General features: G+C 41.0%; 1 protein-coding gene across 3 annotated transcripts in view; it reads right to left on the reverse strand.

Moving 5' to 3' along the window:
• Positions 1–21,100, reverse strand: part of LOC139468053 (guanylate cyclase 32E-like) — a 148,838-nt gene that overhangs the window by 8,961 nt on the left and 118,777 nt on the right. For all 3 annotated transcript variants that reach the window (XM_071249750.1, XM_071249752.1, XM_071249751.1), the window contains exons 10-17: positions 19,531–19,633; positions 14,076–14,372; positions 9,789–9,860; positions 8,233–8,395; positions 6,281–6,430; positions 3,857–4,034; positions 1,793–1,933; positions 1,159–1,282 (exon numbers count right to left, since the gene is read on the reverse strand). In XM_071249750.1, coding sequence (XP_071105851.1) covers positions 1,159–1,282; positions 1,793–1,933; positions 3,857–4,034; positions 6,281–6,430; positions 8,233–8,395; positions 9,789–9,860; positions 14,076–14,372; positions 19,531–19,633 — 1,228 coding nt within the window. The remainder of the gene's footprint in view (positions 1–1,158; positions 1,283–1,792; positions 1,934–3,856; positions 4,035–6,280; positions 6,431–8,232; positions 8,396–9,788; positions 9,861–14,075; positions 14,373–19,530; positions 19,634–21,100) is intronic.

Here is a 21,100-nt window from a genome sequence, read left to right on the forward strand (position 1 = left end):
ATCTTTGTTTAGCGATAGCGAGAACTAAGGTCTGATTATAATGAGATTGATGAACTACGTACTTACACAAATCGTGGTGCCTACTTTCAGGCAGGGTCAGACCGAAAGACTCAAATGAAAAGCTAAAACGGTAACTAGGACTTCGCATGATAATCTCGCATGAAATGTACACCCGGTTTCAATCACAGTTAGCAGTCTTGGAGACATTATTTGGCTTCGATTGCATGAAAAAAAAATTTGCACATTCCCCCCTTACGTTGAACGGAGGAAAATAACCGAAACATACACCACTACCAATAAACCATTAATACAGAATGGCTTCTTACTAATGACTTATACGATTGGTCCGATCATGTAACATTCTCTGGGGTTGTTGGTGTGGGGGGAGAGGATTGTTTGAGACCATTTAATTTTAAGCCAGGGCTTTATTTTTCTGAAAGATCGAGGGAGCAAAACCGGTTTCATATTCACAACACCCAGCATGTAACGCGAACAACTCTTTCAGCAGACATTTGTAATTGAAAACACGGTGCTTGGATGCACGGGCGAGGGATGGGCGGTTCGTGATGGATATAGGACGCCAAGGCTGTTTTAGACACAAAAAAATGTATTTCTGTTGGTCAAGCACATGGTTAACACTCCTGGCTAGAGGCTGCCATTTTGGTACATATGGAAATTGGAAAATGGTAAAGGAAACGAAATCAAATATAACAAAAGTGGAAATAAACAACGAAACGAAATAATAGACATTTTGGCTCAAAAGGCTTTCTGACCGTAATGAATATGTAAAAGTTTGTTTTTTTATATAATTAATTATTTTTGAAAACTTCATATTTCGGGAAAAACTGATCTTTGTTCAACTACAGCCTTGAACCATCCCCAATATAAAAAAACAACAACCAAAAACGGTTGGCCTCATCATACACCAACCACCAATATACCATCAATAAAGAATGGCTTCATACAAAGGACTTATACTCAACCCAACGAACTGTACACCATTAGCATAGAATGGCTTCATACAGATGAGGTTCTTAGCCACCTAAACCTTGGCAGGTTGTTTTTATTTCTTGCCTCAGCCATCGACACAAAACATCGTGAAACAATTAGTTGATGACTCTGGGCAGGTATTGTTTTCAGGCAAAGGTTGTGCTATACCTGAATTGGAGTGCTTTGAGCCGCGATCGCAGTGAAGCCGACTATGTCACTGAAGTAGATTGATACACACTCGTACTGCTCAGGGATGACTGGTTTGTTCTGCTTGAGACTATCCGCTACAGACCTGGAACACAATGAAGAATCGATTGCGTACTAAGACAGAAACAAGTCGCAGCCCTCTTTTCAACTGTTACAAGGGGATTAGGATAAGTCCTCCTAGGATTCCCTTTGATTGCCGATGTTCTTATGTTTTACCAATTTGTGTCGGAACCTTGCTTTGCATTTGTTAATCCCGATCAAACAAGGTTTTAATAAAGGGTCATACGTCACTGTCCCTTCTTGCCTCGCATCGTAACAGTGTTAATCGAATGGTCAAAGTGGTTGCTGAAGCAGGATATTGGTAGTTGGATTCGGGCTCTCACAGGAAAACATAAACCAATCTGTGAGCTGTCGGAAAGAGTGAGTCAACAGTCACTGTGTCATCTGGTACGGTAGGGTAGCCTCATGGTCAAGGCGTTCGTTCGTCACGGCGACCGCCAGGGTTCGAGTCCCCGATTTCCATGGCAACAACGGTGAAAATCCCTATTACCTCACCAGGATCACCACTCACCCACTAACTCATCCACTCACATACCTTGGCAACATCCTCAATAACAGGTTCTCTGTCAACTTCTTCTCCATCGACAGCTCCACCGTCCTCTCCGCCACCTGCTTCTCCAGCGTCGTTGCATACTTCTCCATCAACGCCAACATATTGTCAAATATGTTGTTCTTTCTGTGGAGATATACATCGCAGTTATGCCAGTGGTCACACACAGTACTCCAATCACCAAATCAGTTGCTACGGAGACTAAACGTTACCGCTTGCACGAATACATGTAATTTCGAACGAAATCACAACTACGACTACTACTACGACAACAAGTACAACTACCACGACTACTGCTGATACTAGTACAACAGGTACATCTACTAAGACTTCAACGATGACAGCTGTTACTAGTACAACTACTACTACGAAAACCACGCCGACTGCTGCTACAAGTACAACTACTACGAATACTACGACTGCTGCCACTAGGATGACAGCAACTACTACTACGGCCACCACGACGACTGCTAGTATTACTACGACTACGGCTACGACTACAACAACTAGAGCTACAACTACGAGTACCATGACTACAACGACTTTTATTACTACCGCGACTACGACTTCTACTACTACGACTACCACTAACGCTCCGACTACGACTACTACTCCTACTTCAACGCGACTACTACTTCTACGATTACCGCTACTACTACAAATGCGACTACAAGTACTACAACATATTACACCTGTAATAAATACAACTACTACTACAACTTGTACGACCGTGTGCACGTATCCTGCTTACATAAAATGTCTGTTATTTCTAACCAACATATTGAACATGAATATTATTGTCACATGTCTGTCTACAATAACCAGTTGGCATAATAGTCATAGAACTACTTGTTTGTTTGACGTTTCCCAGATGTACATAAACATATTTGGTAGTAGTGTCAAACTATCAGTTATCAACACTTCATCTTGGTTGATTTATGGAAATATGTATTTATGTCGACAATATTTCTCCAATAACAGGCGGTATGAGATCACCTGCCAATAAGTCTGTTTGTTTGTTGTTTAACGCCGCAATCTGCACGATTCCAGCTATATGACGGCAGTCTGTACATAATCGAGTCTGGACCAGACAATCCAGTGATTGACATCATGAGTATCGATCCACGCAACTGGGATACAATGACATGCATGAACAGAGTCAGCGAGCTTGACCATCCAATCCCGTTATTCGCCTCTTACGACAAGCATAGTCGCCCCTGACTGCAAGCATGGGTTTCTGAAGGCCTATTCTACCCCGGATCTTCACGGGGCCAACCTGCCAATATTACTAAGGCTATCACGACTACTACTCCTACTACTACTACTACTACTACAACTACTACTACGACTACTACAACAATTACACATAAAACTACCACTACAAATAGTAATACTACAATAACTACTTTTACTACTATTACTACTATTACTACTTCTACTACTGCTCCTGCGTCTACTACTACTACTACTACTACTTATACATCTCCTACTACTTCTACCACAACTACTACTACCCCTTCTGTTAATATTTAATTTTACTACTACTACTACTACTAATAATAATAATGATAACAATAATTTTACTTCTACATCTACTACAACTAATACTACTGCTACCACTACTATTATTATTTAATTTTACTACTACTACTACTACTACTACTACTACTTATACATCTCCTACTACTTCTACCACAACTACTACTACCCCTTCTGTTAATATTTAATTTTACTACTACTACTACTACTACTACTACTACTACTACTACTACTAATAATAATAATAATAATGATAATAATAATAATTTTACTTCTACATCTACTACAACTAATACTACTGCTACCACTACTATTATTATTTAATTTTACTACTACTACTGCTACTACTACTACTACTACTACTGCTAAAACTAATAATTTTACTACCTCTGCTACTATTACTAGTTCTACTACCATTACTACGTATACATCTACTACTACTTCAACTACAACTACTCCCTCTACTACTTCCTCTACTTCTGCAACGACGACGATGTATGGACAACTCACAGGCCGTGGTGCATGACCCGAAGTTTTTGTTTGATCATCTTAAAGTCCGGTCGGACATCCGGGTACTCGGCCCAGCAGTCCCGCATACACTCAATGATGTAGGGCTGGCACTTGAGGGTGTCTGTGGGGGGACGGAATGGCTTGTTGGGGGTGCGCTGCCGAACACGTTGTACGATCTCTGTCGGTAGAAACACAATATAAGCACCGCGGGACATGACATCCAACTCTCTGTAGCATGCCCCCATGAATACCTTTCCCCAATCGGAGACAATTGGCCTTCGCAGTAAAATTGATTCCGATTCTTCAAAACGAAAAACTCTATAATTCAGCTTCAGCTGTTTACTACGTAAGCCTAATGGTGCCACTTTGGTAGTATTTTTTCAAATCTAAAACTACTTAAAACATAACTTTTTTTATTTTCTCGAAATTTCAATTATTTTCTCGTTACTTCCATTATTTTCTCGTAATTTCGATTTTTTTCTCTCGTTATTTCAAGTTTATCTCAAAACTTCGAATTTCCGATATTTTTCTCGTTATTTCAATTATTTTCTTGTAATTTCTAGTAAAGTCGAAACAACACGATAATATTCGAAATTACGACAAAGTAATCGAAGTGACGAGAAAGAATCCGTAATTTGATAAAATAATTTAAATTAGGAGAAAATAATCGAAGCAGCGAGAAAAAAATCGAAATTTCGAGGTTTGTAAATAAACTTTGAAAAAGACGAGAGAGAAATTCGAAATTACGTGAAAATAATAGAAGTAAGGAGAAAAAGAACCTCGTAAAAAAGCAATGAGAAAGGACTCGAAATTTCGAGAAAATAATTGAAATAACGAGAAATTACGATTAAGGAAAAATCAAATAATGCTGCCAAAGTGTCACCATTAGGCTTTCGTAGCTTGCAACGTTTTTTCATGAAATCAGAATAATCATCAGCACTAACTTAGCAAGAAGCATGAAGGATGACTCCTAAGGGAGGGGGGGGGGGACTTTAAGAGACACGGTCCTTAAAGGGGTGCTGTGCCGAAAGAGGGTGTGCTCAATGACGCAGACGCATGGGTAATTAGTGTTATGTAATAGTCATATGGGTAATTTGTGTAGAAATATATTAGTTCAATGAATACAAGGGAAATGAATTTGCAACCACATGCCTACCCATCAGCAGTTGTGTTTTATGCGATTTTTTTAACGTTTTGAATTTTCTAAATTAAATTAGATGATAAAAAATTAAACCATGTAGAAATCTAATATGGGTGGTGACTAAGCACCAGTATATTTACACTTTTGGATATAACACTTTAGACATTTTCATTTGAAAATCAAACATACGCTAAAATCAACAATTTTTAGATTCATTTGCTCCTCATGTGAAATTCGAGTTGACAGTACGGGCTTACTTCCACACATTCAGTTTAAAAGAGCAAACTAACACTCTTGAATGGATTGGTATAATATATTTTGTTCCAGAATTGTTGTTTAACCATAGCCAAGAAAATTGAAAATGTCTTATCTAAGATGTTTGTTTGTTGTTTAACGCCACACTCAGCAAAACTCCATCTATATGACGGCAGTCTATAAATAATCGAGTCTTGGTCAGACAATCCAGTGATTGACATCACGAGCATCCATCTACGCAATTGGGATACAATGACATGCATCACCCAAGTCAACTGGCCTGACCACCTGATCCTCGCCTCTGAGGTAAAGTATAGTCGCCGTTTACGACAAGACAAGCTAACCCGGATCTTCACGGGGTCTTGTCTTGTTGGTGATATTGTCAATGAATGTGGTTAAACGCCTTTTGAAGCAGAATTATAGCAAAGGCTCAAAGTATGGGTTTCACAAAATAAACCCATGAGCAACCGAACCCAGGTCGTTTACTCCAAGTTACCATTCGTCACCACTCGCCCCTTTCCATACCCTACATAAAGACGTCCAATATCCACGAATGTTAAGTGCGAAAAAACGACGAACCAATCAGATGCGCGCATGACTTCAAGAACTTCGGTCAAGGAATCCCTCAGGAATAATTGTTGATTTTATGCATTTAAAAATATACCCAAGATACAGTTAAGTCATGATGTCTTTTCAATTGCATCTGGAATATATATGGCACATGGGGGAAATATACAGTAAACTACGGTTATAACGAACACGCTTATAACGAACTGACGGATATAACGAACTTACTTTTTGGTCCCGACTATTTGCTGTAGTTATGCTGTTTATAAGCTTATAACGAACTACGGTTATAACGAACTAAAATTATTAGTCCCTTTGAGTTCGTTATAACCGTAGTCTACTGTACGTGAATCATTACGCATCGAGTTGACAATTCTACGTCCGTTTGCGCTTAGGCAGAACCCAGTCGCAAACATGCCACGGGGCACGAGTCGCTATTGGGCTTGTCCCGGAGTAGTTACCTTTTGCTGTCAAGTCAGTGTCTCCCCAGGGGCCCTTCCGACTATGGATGTCATACAGGATGAGGGCGAAGGCGTATACATCCCCCTTCTGGGTACCCCGTGGCTCGTGAACGCCGTCCTGCAGCAACTCAGGGGCCTTCCACTTTAACCCTGGAAAAACATCAACTCCATCAGTTTTCTACCTGTTTTATATTTAAATCTAACAAATGACGGTGCATATTCACCGATCCCTTCACCAAAACTACTTCTGCCACTACACAGGTGAGTGATATTGCAGCCATATGTAGACTTGAAAATGTTCTACGTTTCATTATATACATTTCTGTCGATGGACTGTAAAATGACAAGATCACAGATTACTTTTAAAACACTTTTATAAATGCCAGTGAATAATCAGTATTTGATAAATGCTGCCTTTGCAGGAGCAGCTACTTTAACCAATGGTTCCACCATGGCTGGGTTACAATGACAATGTCGCACCAGTAGGAAGATCATTTGTAATCTTAAAATTTCAAGTAAAATTGGATGTTTTCAAGAAGTAATTTCAATTATCTGAAGACAAAAAATACTGTTTATTGATATGGTCTATATAGACGTAAATATAGGACTGTTATCTGTAATCTCGATACAGTTCTGGATCCAATGACAGTGACGCCAGCAACTGTCACCATCCTTCTATCCATCTGTAAACACAGATTTGTAAGTATCATCTGTGCTTCTTAACTGATTATATTTATATACAGTGAATATATAACTTGATTTGTTTCAGAGGTTTTTTATATCGGTTTTTAAAAAGACTGACGACGGGAATATGTTTTCCAGTATAATACTGGCAGTAGAAATAAACCGCTGGATTCTGATTCCAAGAGGTAGAATAATTGATGACTTCCTATGGTAGAGGTCTTCATTAAGAGGACGACACTGGCAGCTGTATGCTGGATTGCACTGATTAGTTTTACTGGAATGATGGCTGTATGTGCAGTTGTCTAAGAGATGGTCCATCAGGTTCAGTGTACAGTGGCCAGTGTCAGCAGATGTGCAGGATCTTGAACCAGCAGATTAATGTGACTCTCACAGCCCACCTTTGATGATGGACCATAGTTAAGAAGGGATAAGTGATCTTTGAAGTGAAGGAGGGATGATTGCTCTCCTTCCTGTTTTAACAACTTTTAATATACCCTGTGCGTATAGACCTTTGCCTTACAGAATTTTGTATGAGGAAGTAATGTCAATATGTACACCTACATCTAATAAAGGACAGTACTTCTACTTCTACCACCACCATCGCTACTACTACCACTACCACTACTACTACCACTACTACTACTACCATTGCTATGAATACACCTACTACTACTACTACTACTACTACTACTACCACTATCATTCTATGTATACACCTACTACTACAACTACTACTACTACTACTACCACTACAACAATAACTACTACTACTACTACTACCACTACAACAATAACTACTACTACTACCATTGCTACGTATACACCTACTATTACTACAACTACTACCATTACTACTACTACAACAACAACTACTACTACTACTACTACTATTGCTAAGTATACGCCTACTATTACTACTACTACAACTACTACAATCACTACTTCTACTGCTATTGCTACCGAAGAAACAGTTACTGCTTTTATCACTTAAACTGTTACATCTCCAACTCCTACTACATCACAGCTGGCGCTACGATAACCACATCTCCTACTTCATGTTCACATACTGTAAACACGCCCTCTACTGCAGTTTCTAAGCTTAAAGATTGTGTTTCAACGTCTCTCACTAACATCCATCTACTACTACCATCACCACCACCACCACCACGACTACTACTACCCCAACAGCTGCTACAGCTGCGTTGATAACTCACAAGTTATATCAAGCTACAACGTCAACCCCTGCCATGACCACACGGATGACTCACTGTTGTAATACTTGTTCTCGTGTTTGCTGGACTGGCTGGAACTGAACAGAGAGTACAGCCCGAAGTCCGTTATCTGCAGCACCCACCGGCTGTCCACGAGGCAGTTGCTGGACTTGAGGTTGCCGTGGGAGACGATGCGGCTGTCGTGTATAAACGTCATACCCTGCGGGGAAGAAAAATAATTCTGCTCATATTTGGCGTCGAAATTTCTTTTAAAACACTTTTAAAAAGTGATTCTTCTCAACATGTCATTTATTATTAGCCGAGTGAAGTACTGTTTTAGTGCGAGTGATACGTTTGGTTTTGCCTGCTTAAAATTCCGTTTTAATTTTAGCTCTGTGATTGTCAAGATTGTCCGTATTTTAACGTTAGCGTAACTCACTGCCTTCCTTAAGGGACCGACCATTTGATATTGGGCAGTGGCTAGGATTGTTTTTGAAAAAAAAATGTTCTCATGTTACACCAAAATACAATACATTGTCCGCTGGACATGCGGGTCAGCCCAAACAAAATGTGCTGTGAAAAATATAATATTCGGCCCCTCCTTTCAAAAGCAAAAGCAAACGATACATAGTAAGATTATTAAAAGGTCGGTTCCTAGACTATGACGTCACGGTTGCTAGTGATTTTTCGGTCAGCTGGTGTAGCGGTTATGTTGACATCAATGATATCTTTTAGAGTACAATCAACTCTGGCATAGCAGATTAGCTACATTCGACATGTGAGGAAGGCTTTAAGTATGCTGTTCATACGTTGATTTATCAAATAGCTTCAAGTATAATCCTTTGGCCATGAAAGTTCATAACATGTTTCTCCTTGTTTAAAACATATTCTATGTGTGACTGTTGTCTTCCTCAGAGAATATCAATTGGTTTTGTGTGGTTACGAAAATCCGGGTCATTCGATTAATTGTCCGGGATTTACCGGAAGAGTTATGCATTATGTTCGTGCAATAGGTGTCATACTGTCTTCTACACTTTGCAAAAATGTCAGGCAACGAGGCATGGATCGCACTTTGTTAATGCACGGTGTTGGGTTAATTTGACTTCAATGAGTCATACACAGTTGTATTTCATTACCAATGTGTATTACACCGCAAAGGACATCCTCCGTGGTCTAGTGGTAGAGCGTCCGCCCGGAGAGCGGAAAGTCCGGGGTTCAATCCCCGACCGCGTCATACCAAAAGACGTTAAAAGATGGTACTTGTTGTTACCCTGTCTGGCGCTCGACATTAAGGGGCTAAAACAAGGACTGGTCGGCTCGGAGTCAGTATATTGTGTCTGTGTGGGGTATTCATGTTAAACTGCGGCATGGTATCTCAGTGTGCTAGCACTATAAATCGGCATCAGTTCAGACTAGTACAAGCAGCCACACACACACACTTGCATGCACATCGCTATATAGGCGCAATAATTTTGGACGCGACGCTAAACTCCATTTAACCTCACCTATTACACCCTCAGCCCCCCAAATCACCTGGTGATGTTTAATAGGATAAAACTATACACTCTAGCGGTTAATTCACTCATTAAACAGCGATAACAGAAGACAATCACCCTGATGAGATCTGCGAGTAGAGAGGACACAAACATGTCGTCAAGCGGAGGGTCCTTGTTCCTTATGATATCCTGAAATACAAAACTTCGAGTTAAGATATAAATTGAATAAATCTTGCATCCTGGAACACCCAACGACAGCTTGTGGGTCAAATTAGCTTCTGAGTACATACCTACACGACACGCTGAAACAAGATCGACGAGGGCACGTTCCAAAAATTTCCCTGCAGTTAATAACCGCTCGAGTGACAGTGCAATACAATTACTAGCGACTCGTTTGGTTAATTATAGCGTGGATAAGGCGGGGTACCATTTGGGAGGAATGTTGGCTGCCACCAGGGGGCGTGATGATAAAAGATGCAGACCATAATCACAACCTGCATCCGATGAGGAGCATCCTCTCCCAAACACAGGTGTATGGTCTCCATCTTACATCATCCATAATGAAGCCCATGTGTAATCTCACTGAGGAATATTGGAATCGGATTCTAACCTGATTCGGATTCAAAAGAAAATTCAATTAAAAATTGGATTGGACCAAAACATACAAACGTTATCAAAACGCTGCTTCGCTGAAAATACGCTCCGAAACACTGCGAAGTTAAGGTACAAAACATAATTATGATACCCGTATAAAATACATCACCATCGAAAAAACATTTCTTGAGTGTTTTAATTTTGGCCACCATGAAACATGGGTGTGTACTTTCTTTTGGAATGAAGCAGAATTTAAAGAAAAAACAAAGAGGTTCAGAGTAATGTTCTTACCTTAATCGTATTGACTCTCAACATGAGAAATATAAATGATTGCGATTTTGGACAAAACAGTCACGATTCAGTTTAGAGTATAAAAACCGATGAAGAAATATTGAGAGAAGAGACCAGTTTTATAATAGCTCGTTCCGCGTAATGGCACAGGTTACCGAATATTCTCAAATAAGAGGCGACTAACGGGATCGGGTGCTCAGGCTAGCTGACATGGATGATGCATGTCATCGTATCACATTCGGTGTTGATCGATGTTGATTGGATTGTCTGGTCCAGACTGGATTATTTACAGACCGCCGTCATATAGCTGGAATAATGCAGAGTGCGGCGTTAAACAACCAACTCAAATAAGTACAGAAACATTATTTTCTTCTACTCCCCCGGTATTCATCGAAATAACTTTTACATCACCAACATTTGATAGAGGGGTATGTTTTTAATAATTTGTCCACAGCTATTTTGCCTTTTACGCCCAATGGAATATGTTTCGGTGGATAATCGAGACTGGTTATTCTCTGGCATTGACGTTTTATTTTTCCCGTTAATACTGGAAAAAATAATTCTGCTGGATGCTTTTATTTTGAAGTATAAAATGTTGTGAGAAATATTGTCAATCATGAAGCATTGACTGAAAAAGATCGTGTGCCTCTTACAAAAAAAATCATCGAATATTAAATGGTCTTCAATACAGAAAAGATAACAAGAGAAACTCGAATCATATTTTTACCATAACAAGTAATTAGTTTTTATCCGCGACCCGAGAAAATAAATAAAAAAAGAAATCCAACTCAAGTCTAGAATGATTTGGCAAGTCTAGATTGCCGCAGATCTAAGCATTGTTCTGGGCTCCATTTGTATATTTTGTATTTTGTAGAGACTGTATATACTTTCAAATAAGATAACTTTTTTCTGGGACTGGAATGTTAGTCCAACCACTAACCTGTCCTTTTATAGCAAGAGCAAACCTGTACTCATACCAGTTAGACGATGCAATGAACACAATTACTGTTTTTCAGACTACCGAACACAATTTACAATATTTATTACAGGTAATGGGGTAATCTGGAACAGGCTTAACACGATTGGCAACATTCTTGGGTAATACGAATCTGCTTAGTATCGCAGTGGTTGTATCAATTACAGCGTTATCACGAGAAGATAATCAGCAAATGGGAAAGGGATGCTAAAGAACTCGTTGTTACAAGGATCATTACTTGATTCAGTTATCAACTCTCATACTGCTAATTATGGCCTAGAAAGCGGCTATTTGGGGTAGATTCATCGGTGAACTGATCCCTCCTTACAATAAGATGGCATGTCCTCCGACACACTGAGCCGTGACACTGGGGGAGGGTCGGGAAAAGTATGGTAAGCTTAACGCGACACCATTAACCTAATAACCACATGTTTCGAAAACATCTTTAACCAATTAGAATTTTTTGCGTCATCGCTATACCTAGCCTGCGATGATATTACAGACGAATACTTCCTTAGTATGCCCTGTTTCGTTGGACTGTTGTTAGTTTGTACATGTTTTTTTTGTTAAACGCCGCACTCAGCAAATATTCCAACTATATGACGGCGGTCTGTAAATAATCCAGTCTGGACCAGAGAATCCAGTCATTAACATCATGAGCATCGATCGACACAATTGGAATACGATGAAGTGCATCAACCAAATCAGCGAGCCTCACCACCCGATACCGTTAGCCGCCTTTTACAACAAGCATAGTCGCCGACATGGGTTGCTGAAGACCTACTCTATCTCGGATCTTCACGGGTGACTTTGTACATGTTATAAGCGTATTTAGATAAGAACGATTGATCACCAGTTCAGTCGAATGTTTTGGTTTTAAAGGTTCATTTCTTAAATCAGAGTAAAAAGGTATTTTAGGGGGTTATTTTTTTTAAAAAAGGGGAAGGGAAGAACACCATCCGGCCTGGATCTGTCCCAAGTGTAACTGACAAAAGTATACACAGACATCTGTCGAGGCCGTCACAGATTCCCATTCAGTTCCACTTAGTCCTGTTATCCTCATGAACATGGACATAGCAGCTCCAAGTCGATTCTCACGCAATTAGTCAGTATGTTGCCTTACGCAATGAAAACATAGTAAGTCTATGATGTTGTGTGTTAATCACATAAAATGTCTTTGTACAGATGGCAAGTTGATGCACCCTCCTCCCAAATGTGCATTATGGCGTGTTACAAATCAGATATCACCCTTTCCAGTCTGATCAAACGAAAACATCAAACATCAACGCCAGGAATAATCAGTTTCGATTATCTGCCTAAACAGATTCCAATTGGCGTGAAGGGTAAAATAGTGGTAACAATTATATAAAAGGGTCACTGAAAATCAGAGATGACACTGTTCTCGAAAAGACGCGATTGCTTTCCTGTAACGAAAACTAAATGGCTCCCTATCATATCCAAGAAACAACATAACTTCCAGTATCAAAGAGTTCTTTCTGTATGCATTATAAAAATGACAAGGCCAATCCCAAGACTTCAGATATATATGGAGATAAGATTTCCCATATATATATCCTGAGACAAATACAGTCTTCAGGTATTCAGAAGACTAGACCTCTATGTGAAACCTAAGCTTGTGGGTATATGTTAAAACAGGTCTTCATTATGAATTCCAACGTGGAGATAAGGACTGGTACACGTTATAGATTTGGGGAGTTATTAACTCGCGTTTAAAGTACGAAGGTACGTTGTAAATATGGGTAGGGTCAGCTCACGCGTATAGTGCTATGGGACGATGTAGATTACTGAGGTACGATTAGAATTTGGGGAGTCTTAACTCACGAGTAAATTATAGAGGTAAGATGAAACATTGGGGAGTCACAACTCACGTGTAGATTACTGAGGTATGATTAAACATTGGGGTGTCTCAACTCGAGTGTAGATTATTGAGGTACGATGAAACATTGGGGAATCTCAACTCACGTGTAGATTACTGAGGTATGATTACACATTGGGGAGTCTCAACACACGTGTAGATTACTGAGGTACGATGCAAAATTGAGGAGTCTCAACTCACGTGTAAATTATTGAGGTACGATGAAACATTAGGGAGTCTCAACTCACGTGTAAATTACTGAGGTACGATGAAAAATTGGAGAGTCTCAACTAATGTGTAAATTACTGAGGTACGATGAAAAATTGAGGAGTCTCAACTCACGTGTAAATTATTGAGGTACGATGAAACATTAGGGAGTCTCAACTCACGTGTAAATTACTGAGGTACGATGAAAAATTGGGGAGTCTCAACTCACGTAAATTACTGAGGTACGATGAAAAATTGGGGAGTCTCAACTCACGTAAATTACTGAGGTACGATGAAACATTAGGGAGTCTCAACTCACGTGTAAATTATTGAGGTACGATGAAACATTAGGGAGTCTCAACTCACGTGTAAATTACTGAGGTACGATGAAAAATTGGGGAGTCTCAACTCACGTGTAAATTACTGAGGTACGATGAAAAATTGGGGAGTCTCAACTCACGTGCAGACTGTGGCGGGGACAGTAATGGGACAAGATGTGGATTTGGGGAGTCTCGATACACACGCCGACAAATCGGCAGATGTTCTCTTGGTTCAGCTCCTTCCTCAGCAACAACTGCTTCTTCATCGCCCTCGTCACCTCCAGGGACTTCTTCGTCATCTGCTTGATGACCACTTGCGTCCCCCGGTACATGCCCACCGACAGCTCGTGCTCTGCCCGGGGGGGTGGCTCACACAGGTCCTCCATCTCAGAGTCTTTAGACATCAGGAGACTGATCAAGCGGTGGTAGTGCTTGCTCTAGAACAAAGAATAGAGAACCTCTTTGTAATGTGTGTCTTTGCCGCAAGGCTGTGTTAGTAGGTTTAGGTGAGTGAGTTTTGGTTAACGCGGCTTTTAACAGCATTTGAGTCATATCACCTTGTGTCAGCTTGGTGTGGGAGGAAATCCCGAAATGATGCAAGTCTTGGTAGTTTTACCTTTTTGGTTAAACCACGAGGATATATAAAGAGATGCAGCTAACATACCTAGAAACATAATCAGGGTGAACCTGGGATTCGAACTCACCGAAGGGACGCAATTTGCAAAGTAAATTGCACTGCCTTAAACAGCTGGGCCAATCAATCCCGAATGAGTACAATGTCAATATTCATTAATAACATAATAAACACATGAAAAGGACAAGTTTTAAATCACATCGGCAATATTTCAGCCATATCGTGACTATCAAAGGTTAAAGTAGATGCAGGCCGGACCATGACCGACGGAGGCGACGAGTGAGCGAGTAAATGTTGTTTTAAAGCTATATCTCGACGGCCTGCGAATGATGACCGGTGATTGATATCATGAGCGACGTTCCACGCCGTCGGGGTACGATGACACACAAATCAGCCAGCCATCCTCATCAGCCGACTCTGTCGACAATTTAGAGGACTGGGGACAAATTTTGTCACGGTGTCCCTGGTGGGGACCGGATAATAAAACTGAGGGACCATCTGAGAAAAGAAGCCCTAGGGATAAACACGATACGGATTCCACAAAACATCTGTTTCGTGTTTTTCACATTCTTGGAACAGAGGGTAGCAGGGGGTATGTGAACAGTAGTGTTATGCTAAACCCTTGCTCTTATTCTGGAGTAGAATATGGCGATCAGTGTGGCAGGTGTCGAATATGGAGTACCACATGGACTACATGTAGAGGTGTCAAATACTTGGACCTCTATCAAATATGTGAGGAAATTTAGCCCAGGTATAAACATCCTCTCGAATCAGGTGTAGTTGCCATGAACGACATGCTTTTAAGCACATATGCATGCACGGAAGGCACATGCACGAAATACATGATTATATTTGTCTTGAATCGTTTTTTTTCAAATCTTTGCATATTGCTATCTTCTTTATCCAGCGTCTTATGCTTGTAATATTCTCCATCATTTTGATAATTCCCCGGACCCTTTCTGCACCATTGCTTTGTTTGATTCGGAAGTGACGTCAACGACATCACAGCTCCGCACATAAATTATTTCGCTAATCTGACTAATTTGATTGGATGCTCAGCGTTGCGTAATTAGAAACTGACGAGCAACGAAGACATGGAGCGAATAGTGCGTGAGTGGGTTGGGTTTAATGCCGCCTTGAACAGTGTTCCATTTATATCTCTGCGTGTCAGCTTAATGTGGGAGGAAAGTAAAATGTGATACAGGTCTAAGACGTTTATTCTGGTGTCCCCCGCCGTGATATTGCTGGAATACTGAGACATAATAAGGGAGGATGTCATTTGGCAACAAGTCTGAAAAAGACGTTTAGGAAAAACGCCATATTTGCAGGCCACGTTTCGCTTTCGCAGACTAATAGGGGATTGGCATCCGTTCAGAGCGTATTCAGCTACATATAATTTTTGTGCCAAAATTCTAGCTGCATGAGAAACAAAGTAGCCTTGTTATTAACATCTGGTTGTCATGTTTATGTTTTTCTTATCATCCCATACTCTGAAGTTAGCAAACGTAACAACTGGTTCTGATTTTCAAAAGTGCATTGTTGAAAACACTCAACGACGCTATTTTTTGTTTTATGTGAACCCTTTTTTTCAGGTAAGCAATTTACTTGCCTTTGCATGAGTTTGTGATGGGTGCCACCGGTGGGGTGGGACATGCTCACCTTTTCGCGAACACCTGGTATCATCACTTTTTTATATTGATTCCTAAACACATGCTTATGATATAGTCGGAATCTTACAATCACCTTTATTTCTGGCACAGATGTCTTGTGGCTATGAAGAAGTTTTTGATGATTTTATTTAGCATATCAATATCGTCGGTTAGGAAATGGGACTGGTATGTTAATTTTTAAGTTTTAGGTTTTTTTAAAATTTTCAAACAGTTATATCAAGATGTAGTCTGCTTATCGTCAGTCACGGCATTCTAAAAAGTATGCTTTCAGTACGATATTGTCCCATAACTGAAAGAAGAAAATGTCAGGTACCGTTAGAGACGATTTACTGTTATAGTCCTGGAGACTACGGTCTATTATCGACACCCCATTGTCTCGACCTAGGCGCCTTTTTTTCGATAAATGTGTGTTAAAGCGTATTTATATGTTTTGCGTCTTACCTTATCATGAGGAAGAAACAAGAGGTCTGTCTGATGAACTTCATTAGTTGTAAAAATATCAAACTTTTCCCTATCAAAGTATATTTGACTTATTGCTTGTTTCTTTAACCAATCCTTGGCAACATCTTTAGATACCTTAGCCACTGCAGCTAGTTTCTGCATTGCCCGATACCTTTCCAATATCCTCGCGGGCTATAGTAAATTTTATCCATCATTAATTAATATTGATCTTTCTTTAATAAAATCATGACGTTCATTGGATCGCATCGCATAATTTGCATAAAACATTACCTCTGCAGTAGCATTGTTGGGGTATAAATCTGGTCTTGATGGCAGTGAGCCAGAACCCCCATTCCCTATACCACTTCTCTACATACAGTTTAATTACATGTTGCTTTCCTGAAGTTGTGTTAATTGAGTTGCACACCTGGCTCTTCATCAAGTCGGAGCGCGGACTGGGCTATTTCAGAAAGTTAATAACATGGCGTGTTTATAATTGCTTACCTGGGTCCCGTTCCGCATAGCGACCACAAGGCCAGGGCCATCGTATCTCTCCTTCTTTAATATATGACATGGGTCGTCGTAGCGCTGAAGTCGCTGTACGGAACGGGACTGTTCTTTAGCTGAAGTATCCTACACTTGTCGAATTTCATCTGGGTTGGGGGTTGGGGGGGTTGGTGGGGGTTGAGGTGTGTGTGTTTGGGGGGGGGGGGGGGGGGGTATCGCGTCCCTCGTTAGCCAGAAACTTATAATGGTTCGCCCTGATTGCGTTTCTAGGTTTGTCAGCACCATACGCGTGGTCGCCTAAGTGGTAGACGTGATTTCGTGCTTGTATATAATGACACTAGGTAATGCTTGATAGTGTTTCCATTGCAGAATGTCAAAAGTACGGAAGGTTGTTCGTGACATCAATGCACTGGTTTTTTGTGTGGTTTCTTATGGGAGACTGGCACGGACAATCAAGTCTTTTGAGTCGTCGCATTGTACAGATTTGCGTCCCTTTGTCATGTCAGCATCCGATGATTGTGGGTCCGAATTTTGGTTCTTCGTTTGTCTGTACGTATGTATTTTGTCTGATGCTAAATTGGTATATTATTATGTACCATTTACAGAACCAGACGTCGATATAGGTATGTCAATGGTTATCTGGTATGATATCTCCGCGGTATGAAATCTCTCCCTGTGGTCCGCTGTATGAAATCTCTCCCTGTGGAAAGCGGTATGAAATCTCTCCCTGTGGTCAGCGGTATGAAATCTCTCTGTGGTGGTCAGCAGAATGAAATCTCTCTGTGGTGGTCCGCAGTATGAAATCTCTCCCTGTGGTCCGCAGTATGAAATTTCTCCCTGTGATCCGCGGCATGAAATCTCTCCCTGTGGTCCACGGTATGAAAACTCTCCATGTGTTCCGTGGTATGAAATCTCTCCCTGTGGTCCGCGTTATGAAATCTTCCCTCAAGGTGGTCCCCGATATGAAATCTTTCTGTGGTGTTATCTGGTATAAATATCAATGTGGTGGTCCCCGGTGTGAAATATCTCTGTGGTGTTCCCCGGTATGAAATCTTTCCATGGTGTTCCCTGGTAAGAAATATCCCCATGGTGGTCCCCAGTATTAAATCTCTCTATGGTGGTCCCCGGTGTGAAATATCTCTGTGGTGGTCCCCTATATGAAATCTTTCAGTGGTGTTCCTCGGTATGAAATGTCTACCTGTTGGTCCCCGATATGAAATCTCTCCATGGTGGTCGCCGGTATTATATCTCTCCCTGTGGTAGGCGGAATTAAACATTTTCCCTGTGGTCCGTGATATGAAATCTTTCAGTGGTGGTCCCCAGTATTAAATCTCTCCGCGGTGGTCCCCAATGTATAATATATCTGTGGTGGTCCCCGGTATTAAATCTATTCGTGGTGGTCCCCAAAGTGAAATATCTCCGTGGTGGTCCCCAGTATTAAATCTATTCATGGTGGTCCCCAATGTGAAATATCTCTGTGGTGGTCCCCGGTATTAAATCTATTCATGGTGGTCCCCAAAGTGAAATATCTCCGTGGTGGTCCCCGGTATTCAATCTATTCATGGTGGTCCCCAATGTGAAATATCTCCGTGGTGGTCCCCAGTATTAAATCTCTCCGCGGTGGTCCCCAATGTATAATATATCTGTGGTGGTCCCCGGTATTAAATCTGTTCGTGGTGGTCCCCAAAGTGAAATATCTCCGTGGTGGTCCCCAGTATTAAATCTATTCATGGTGGTCCCCAATGTGAAATATCTCTGTGGTGGTCCCCAGTATTAAATCTATTCATGGTGGTCCCCAATGTGAAATATCTCCGTGGTGGTCCCCGGTATTAAATCTATTCATGGTGGTCCCCAATGTGAAATATCTCCGTGGTGGTCCCCGGTATTAAATCTATTCATGGTGGTCCCCAATGTGAAATATTTCTGTGGTGGTCCCCGGTATTAAATCTATTCATTGTGGTCCCCAATGTGAAATATCTCCGCGGTGGTCCCCGGTATTAAATCTATTCATTGTGGTCCCCAATGTGAAATATCTCCATGGTGGTCCCCGGTATTAAATCTATTCATGGTGGTCCCCAATGTGAAATATCTCCGTGGTGGTCCCCGGTATTAAATCTATTCATGGTGGTCCCCAATGTGAAATATCTCCGCGGTGGTCCCCGGTATTAAATCTCTCCTGGGTGGTCCATGGTATGAAATCTCATCCTGGTGGTTCCCGGTATGGTCTTGTTCAAGCAACACAACACTAATATTCATGTGTGCATCAGTCCATTCATTGATTAAAACAAGGTTGTCACGGTCGCGGAAGACAACGGGATAGCTTATATAGAAAGCGTTACTCACCGGTTTTCTGTTGGTAACAATGCTTGGTTCAGAAATGAACTGGATTTCTGTCCGGTCAATCTTCCACAGGAGTCGGTCTAGCTTCTGCTCGTACAGATAATGTCTGAAATAAAAATCACCTGACTCGTATCACGGCATACAAAATAGCTACCAACATGTTTTGGTCTTAAAATATTTAAAATTTGAATTAGACGGCCACGTTTAAGGAAGCGTTCTAGGCTGCAGCTGTTGTAAGTATATTAGTTAGCAGTGGTTCTTGGTCCCGTTTTACAGTCATCTTTTGCATACTACCTTTACTGTGTTAATCAAATACTGTCGTCGTGAGTACAATACACACCTTTTACAGTAAAATACAGCAGCGTTGAGGTGGTTGTGTGTTGTACAAAACACCAGACTAACATGTCCTAACATGTTATATGACCCGTGAAGATCCGAGTTGGAATAGCTCTTCAGCAGCCCATGCTTGTCGGCGACTATACTTGTTGTAGTGAGTGAGTGAGTGAGTATGGTTTTACTCCGCTCTTAGCAATATTCCAGCAATATCACGGCGGGGGACACCAGAAATGGGCTTCACGCATTGTACCCATGTCGGGATTCGAACCCGGGTCTTCGGCCTGACGAGCGAACGCTTTAACCACTGGGCTACCCGACCGCCCCTATGATTGTTGTAAGATGCGACTAACGGGATCGGGTGGTCAGGCTCTCTGACTTGGTTGATGCATGTCATCGTATTCTAATTGCTTGGATCGATGCTCATGATGTCAATCACTGGATTGACTCGATTGTTTACAGATCGCCGTCTTATAGCTGGAATATTGCTGAGTGCGGCGTTAAACAACAAATATTCAAACAAACAAATTTATAGTACGCCATTTAGACCAGTTTTTACCCAGTGACCATAATATTTGGTAATCGATTTTATTGAACATTTCGTTCGATATCGCGTAAATTAATGTCGGCGATAGAAGCCATATTTCCTCTAGTTGTGAAAGGCTCAGGGCATCGTTTCACATAGCGTTGTCTGAGTTACAACTGTCGTAAATGAAGCAAAATTAAATCGTCAAAGTACATGTGTGTACGACAGTCGTACAGGACTAGGCTCTAAAAGTAGGTTCTATTACAAACCACATTTGGTTTTCTTCTCTCTATCCATAGATCTGTGTTTAAAACATTCCTTTGATAAAGTCCACCTTGCGCGTACATGTTGGGTGACGTTCTACTCAGTGTTATAACAATGCTAATTATTCTATGCCTGGTTTCACCATACGGTCTCATTTACGAATGTTGTAAGCATAGGATTACAGCTCATACCAAAATACGTTACAAGACAGTACTTGTTAGTTGATACTCTGTCTAGCGCTCGGCATTAAGAGGGAAGGTCGGCTCGGAGTTAGTATACTGTGTCTGAGTGTCTGGGCAGTGACATGGTATCTCAGTGGGCGGGCAGTATGAAACGGCATCCGTCCTGACCCATTCTTACGGTGGCCCATAAGGGAGTCTGTTTTTCAATATTTTGATATTTCACTTTCTGTTATCGTAACCTTTTGCAAATGAACACGATTTGTCATAC

The sequence above is a fragment of the Haliotis cracherodii genome, unplaced genomic scaffold (genome assembly GCF_022045235.1).
Source record: "Haliotis cracherodii isolate W230 unplaced genomic scaffold, xgHalCrac1.p SCAF_2, whole genome shotgun sequence".
Classification (NCBI taxonomy): Eukaryota; Metazoa; Mollusca; class Gastropoda; order Lepetellida; family Haliotidae; genus Haliotis; species Haliotis cracherodii.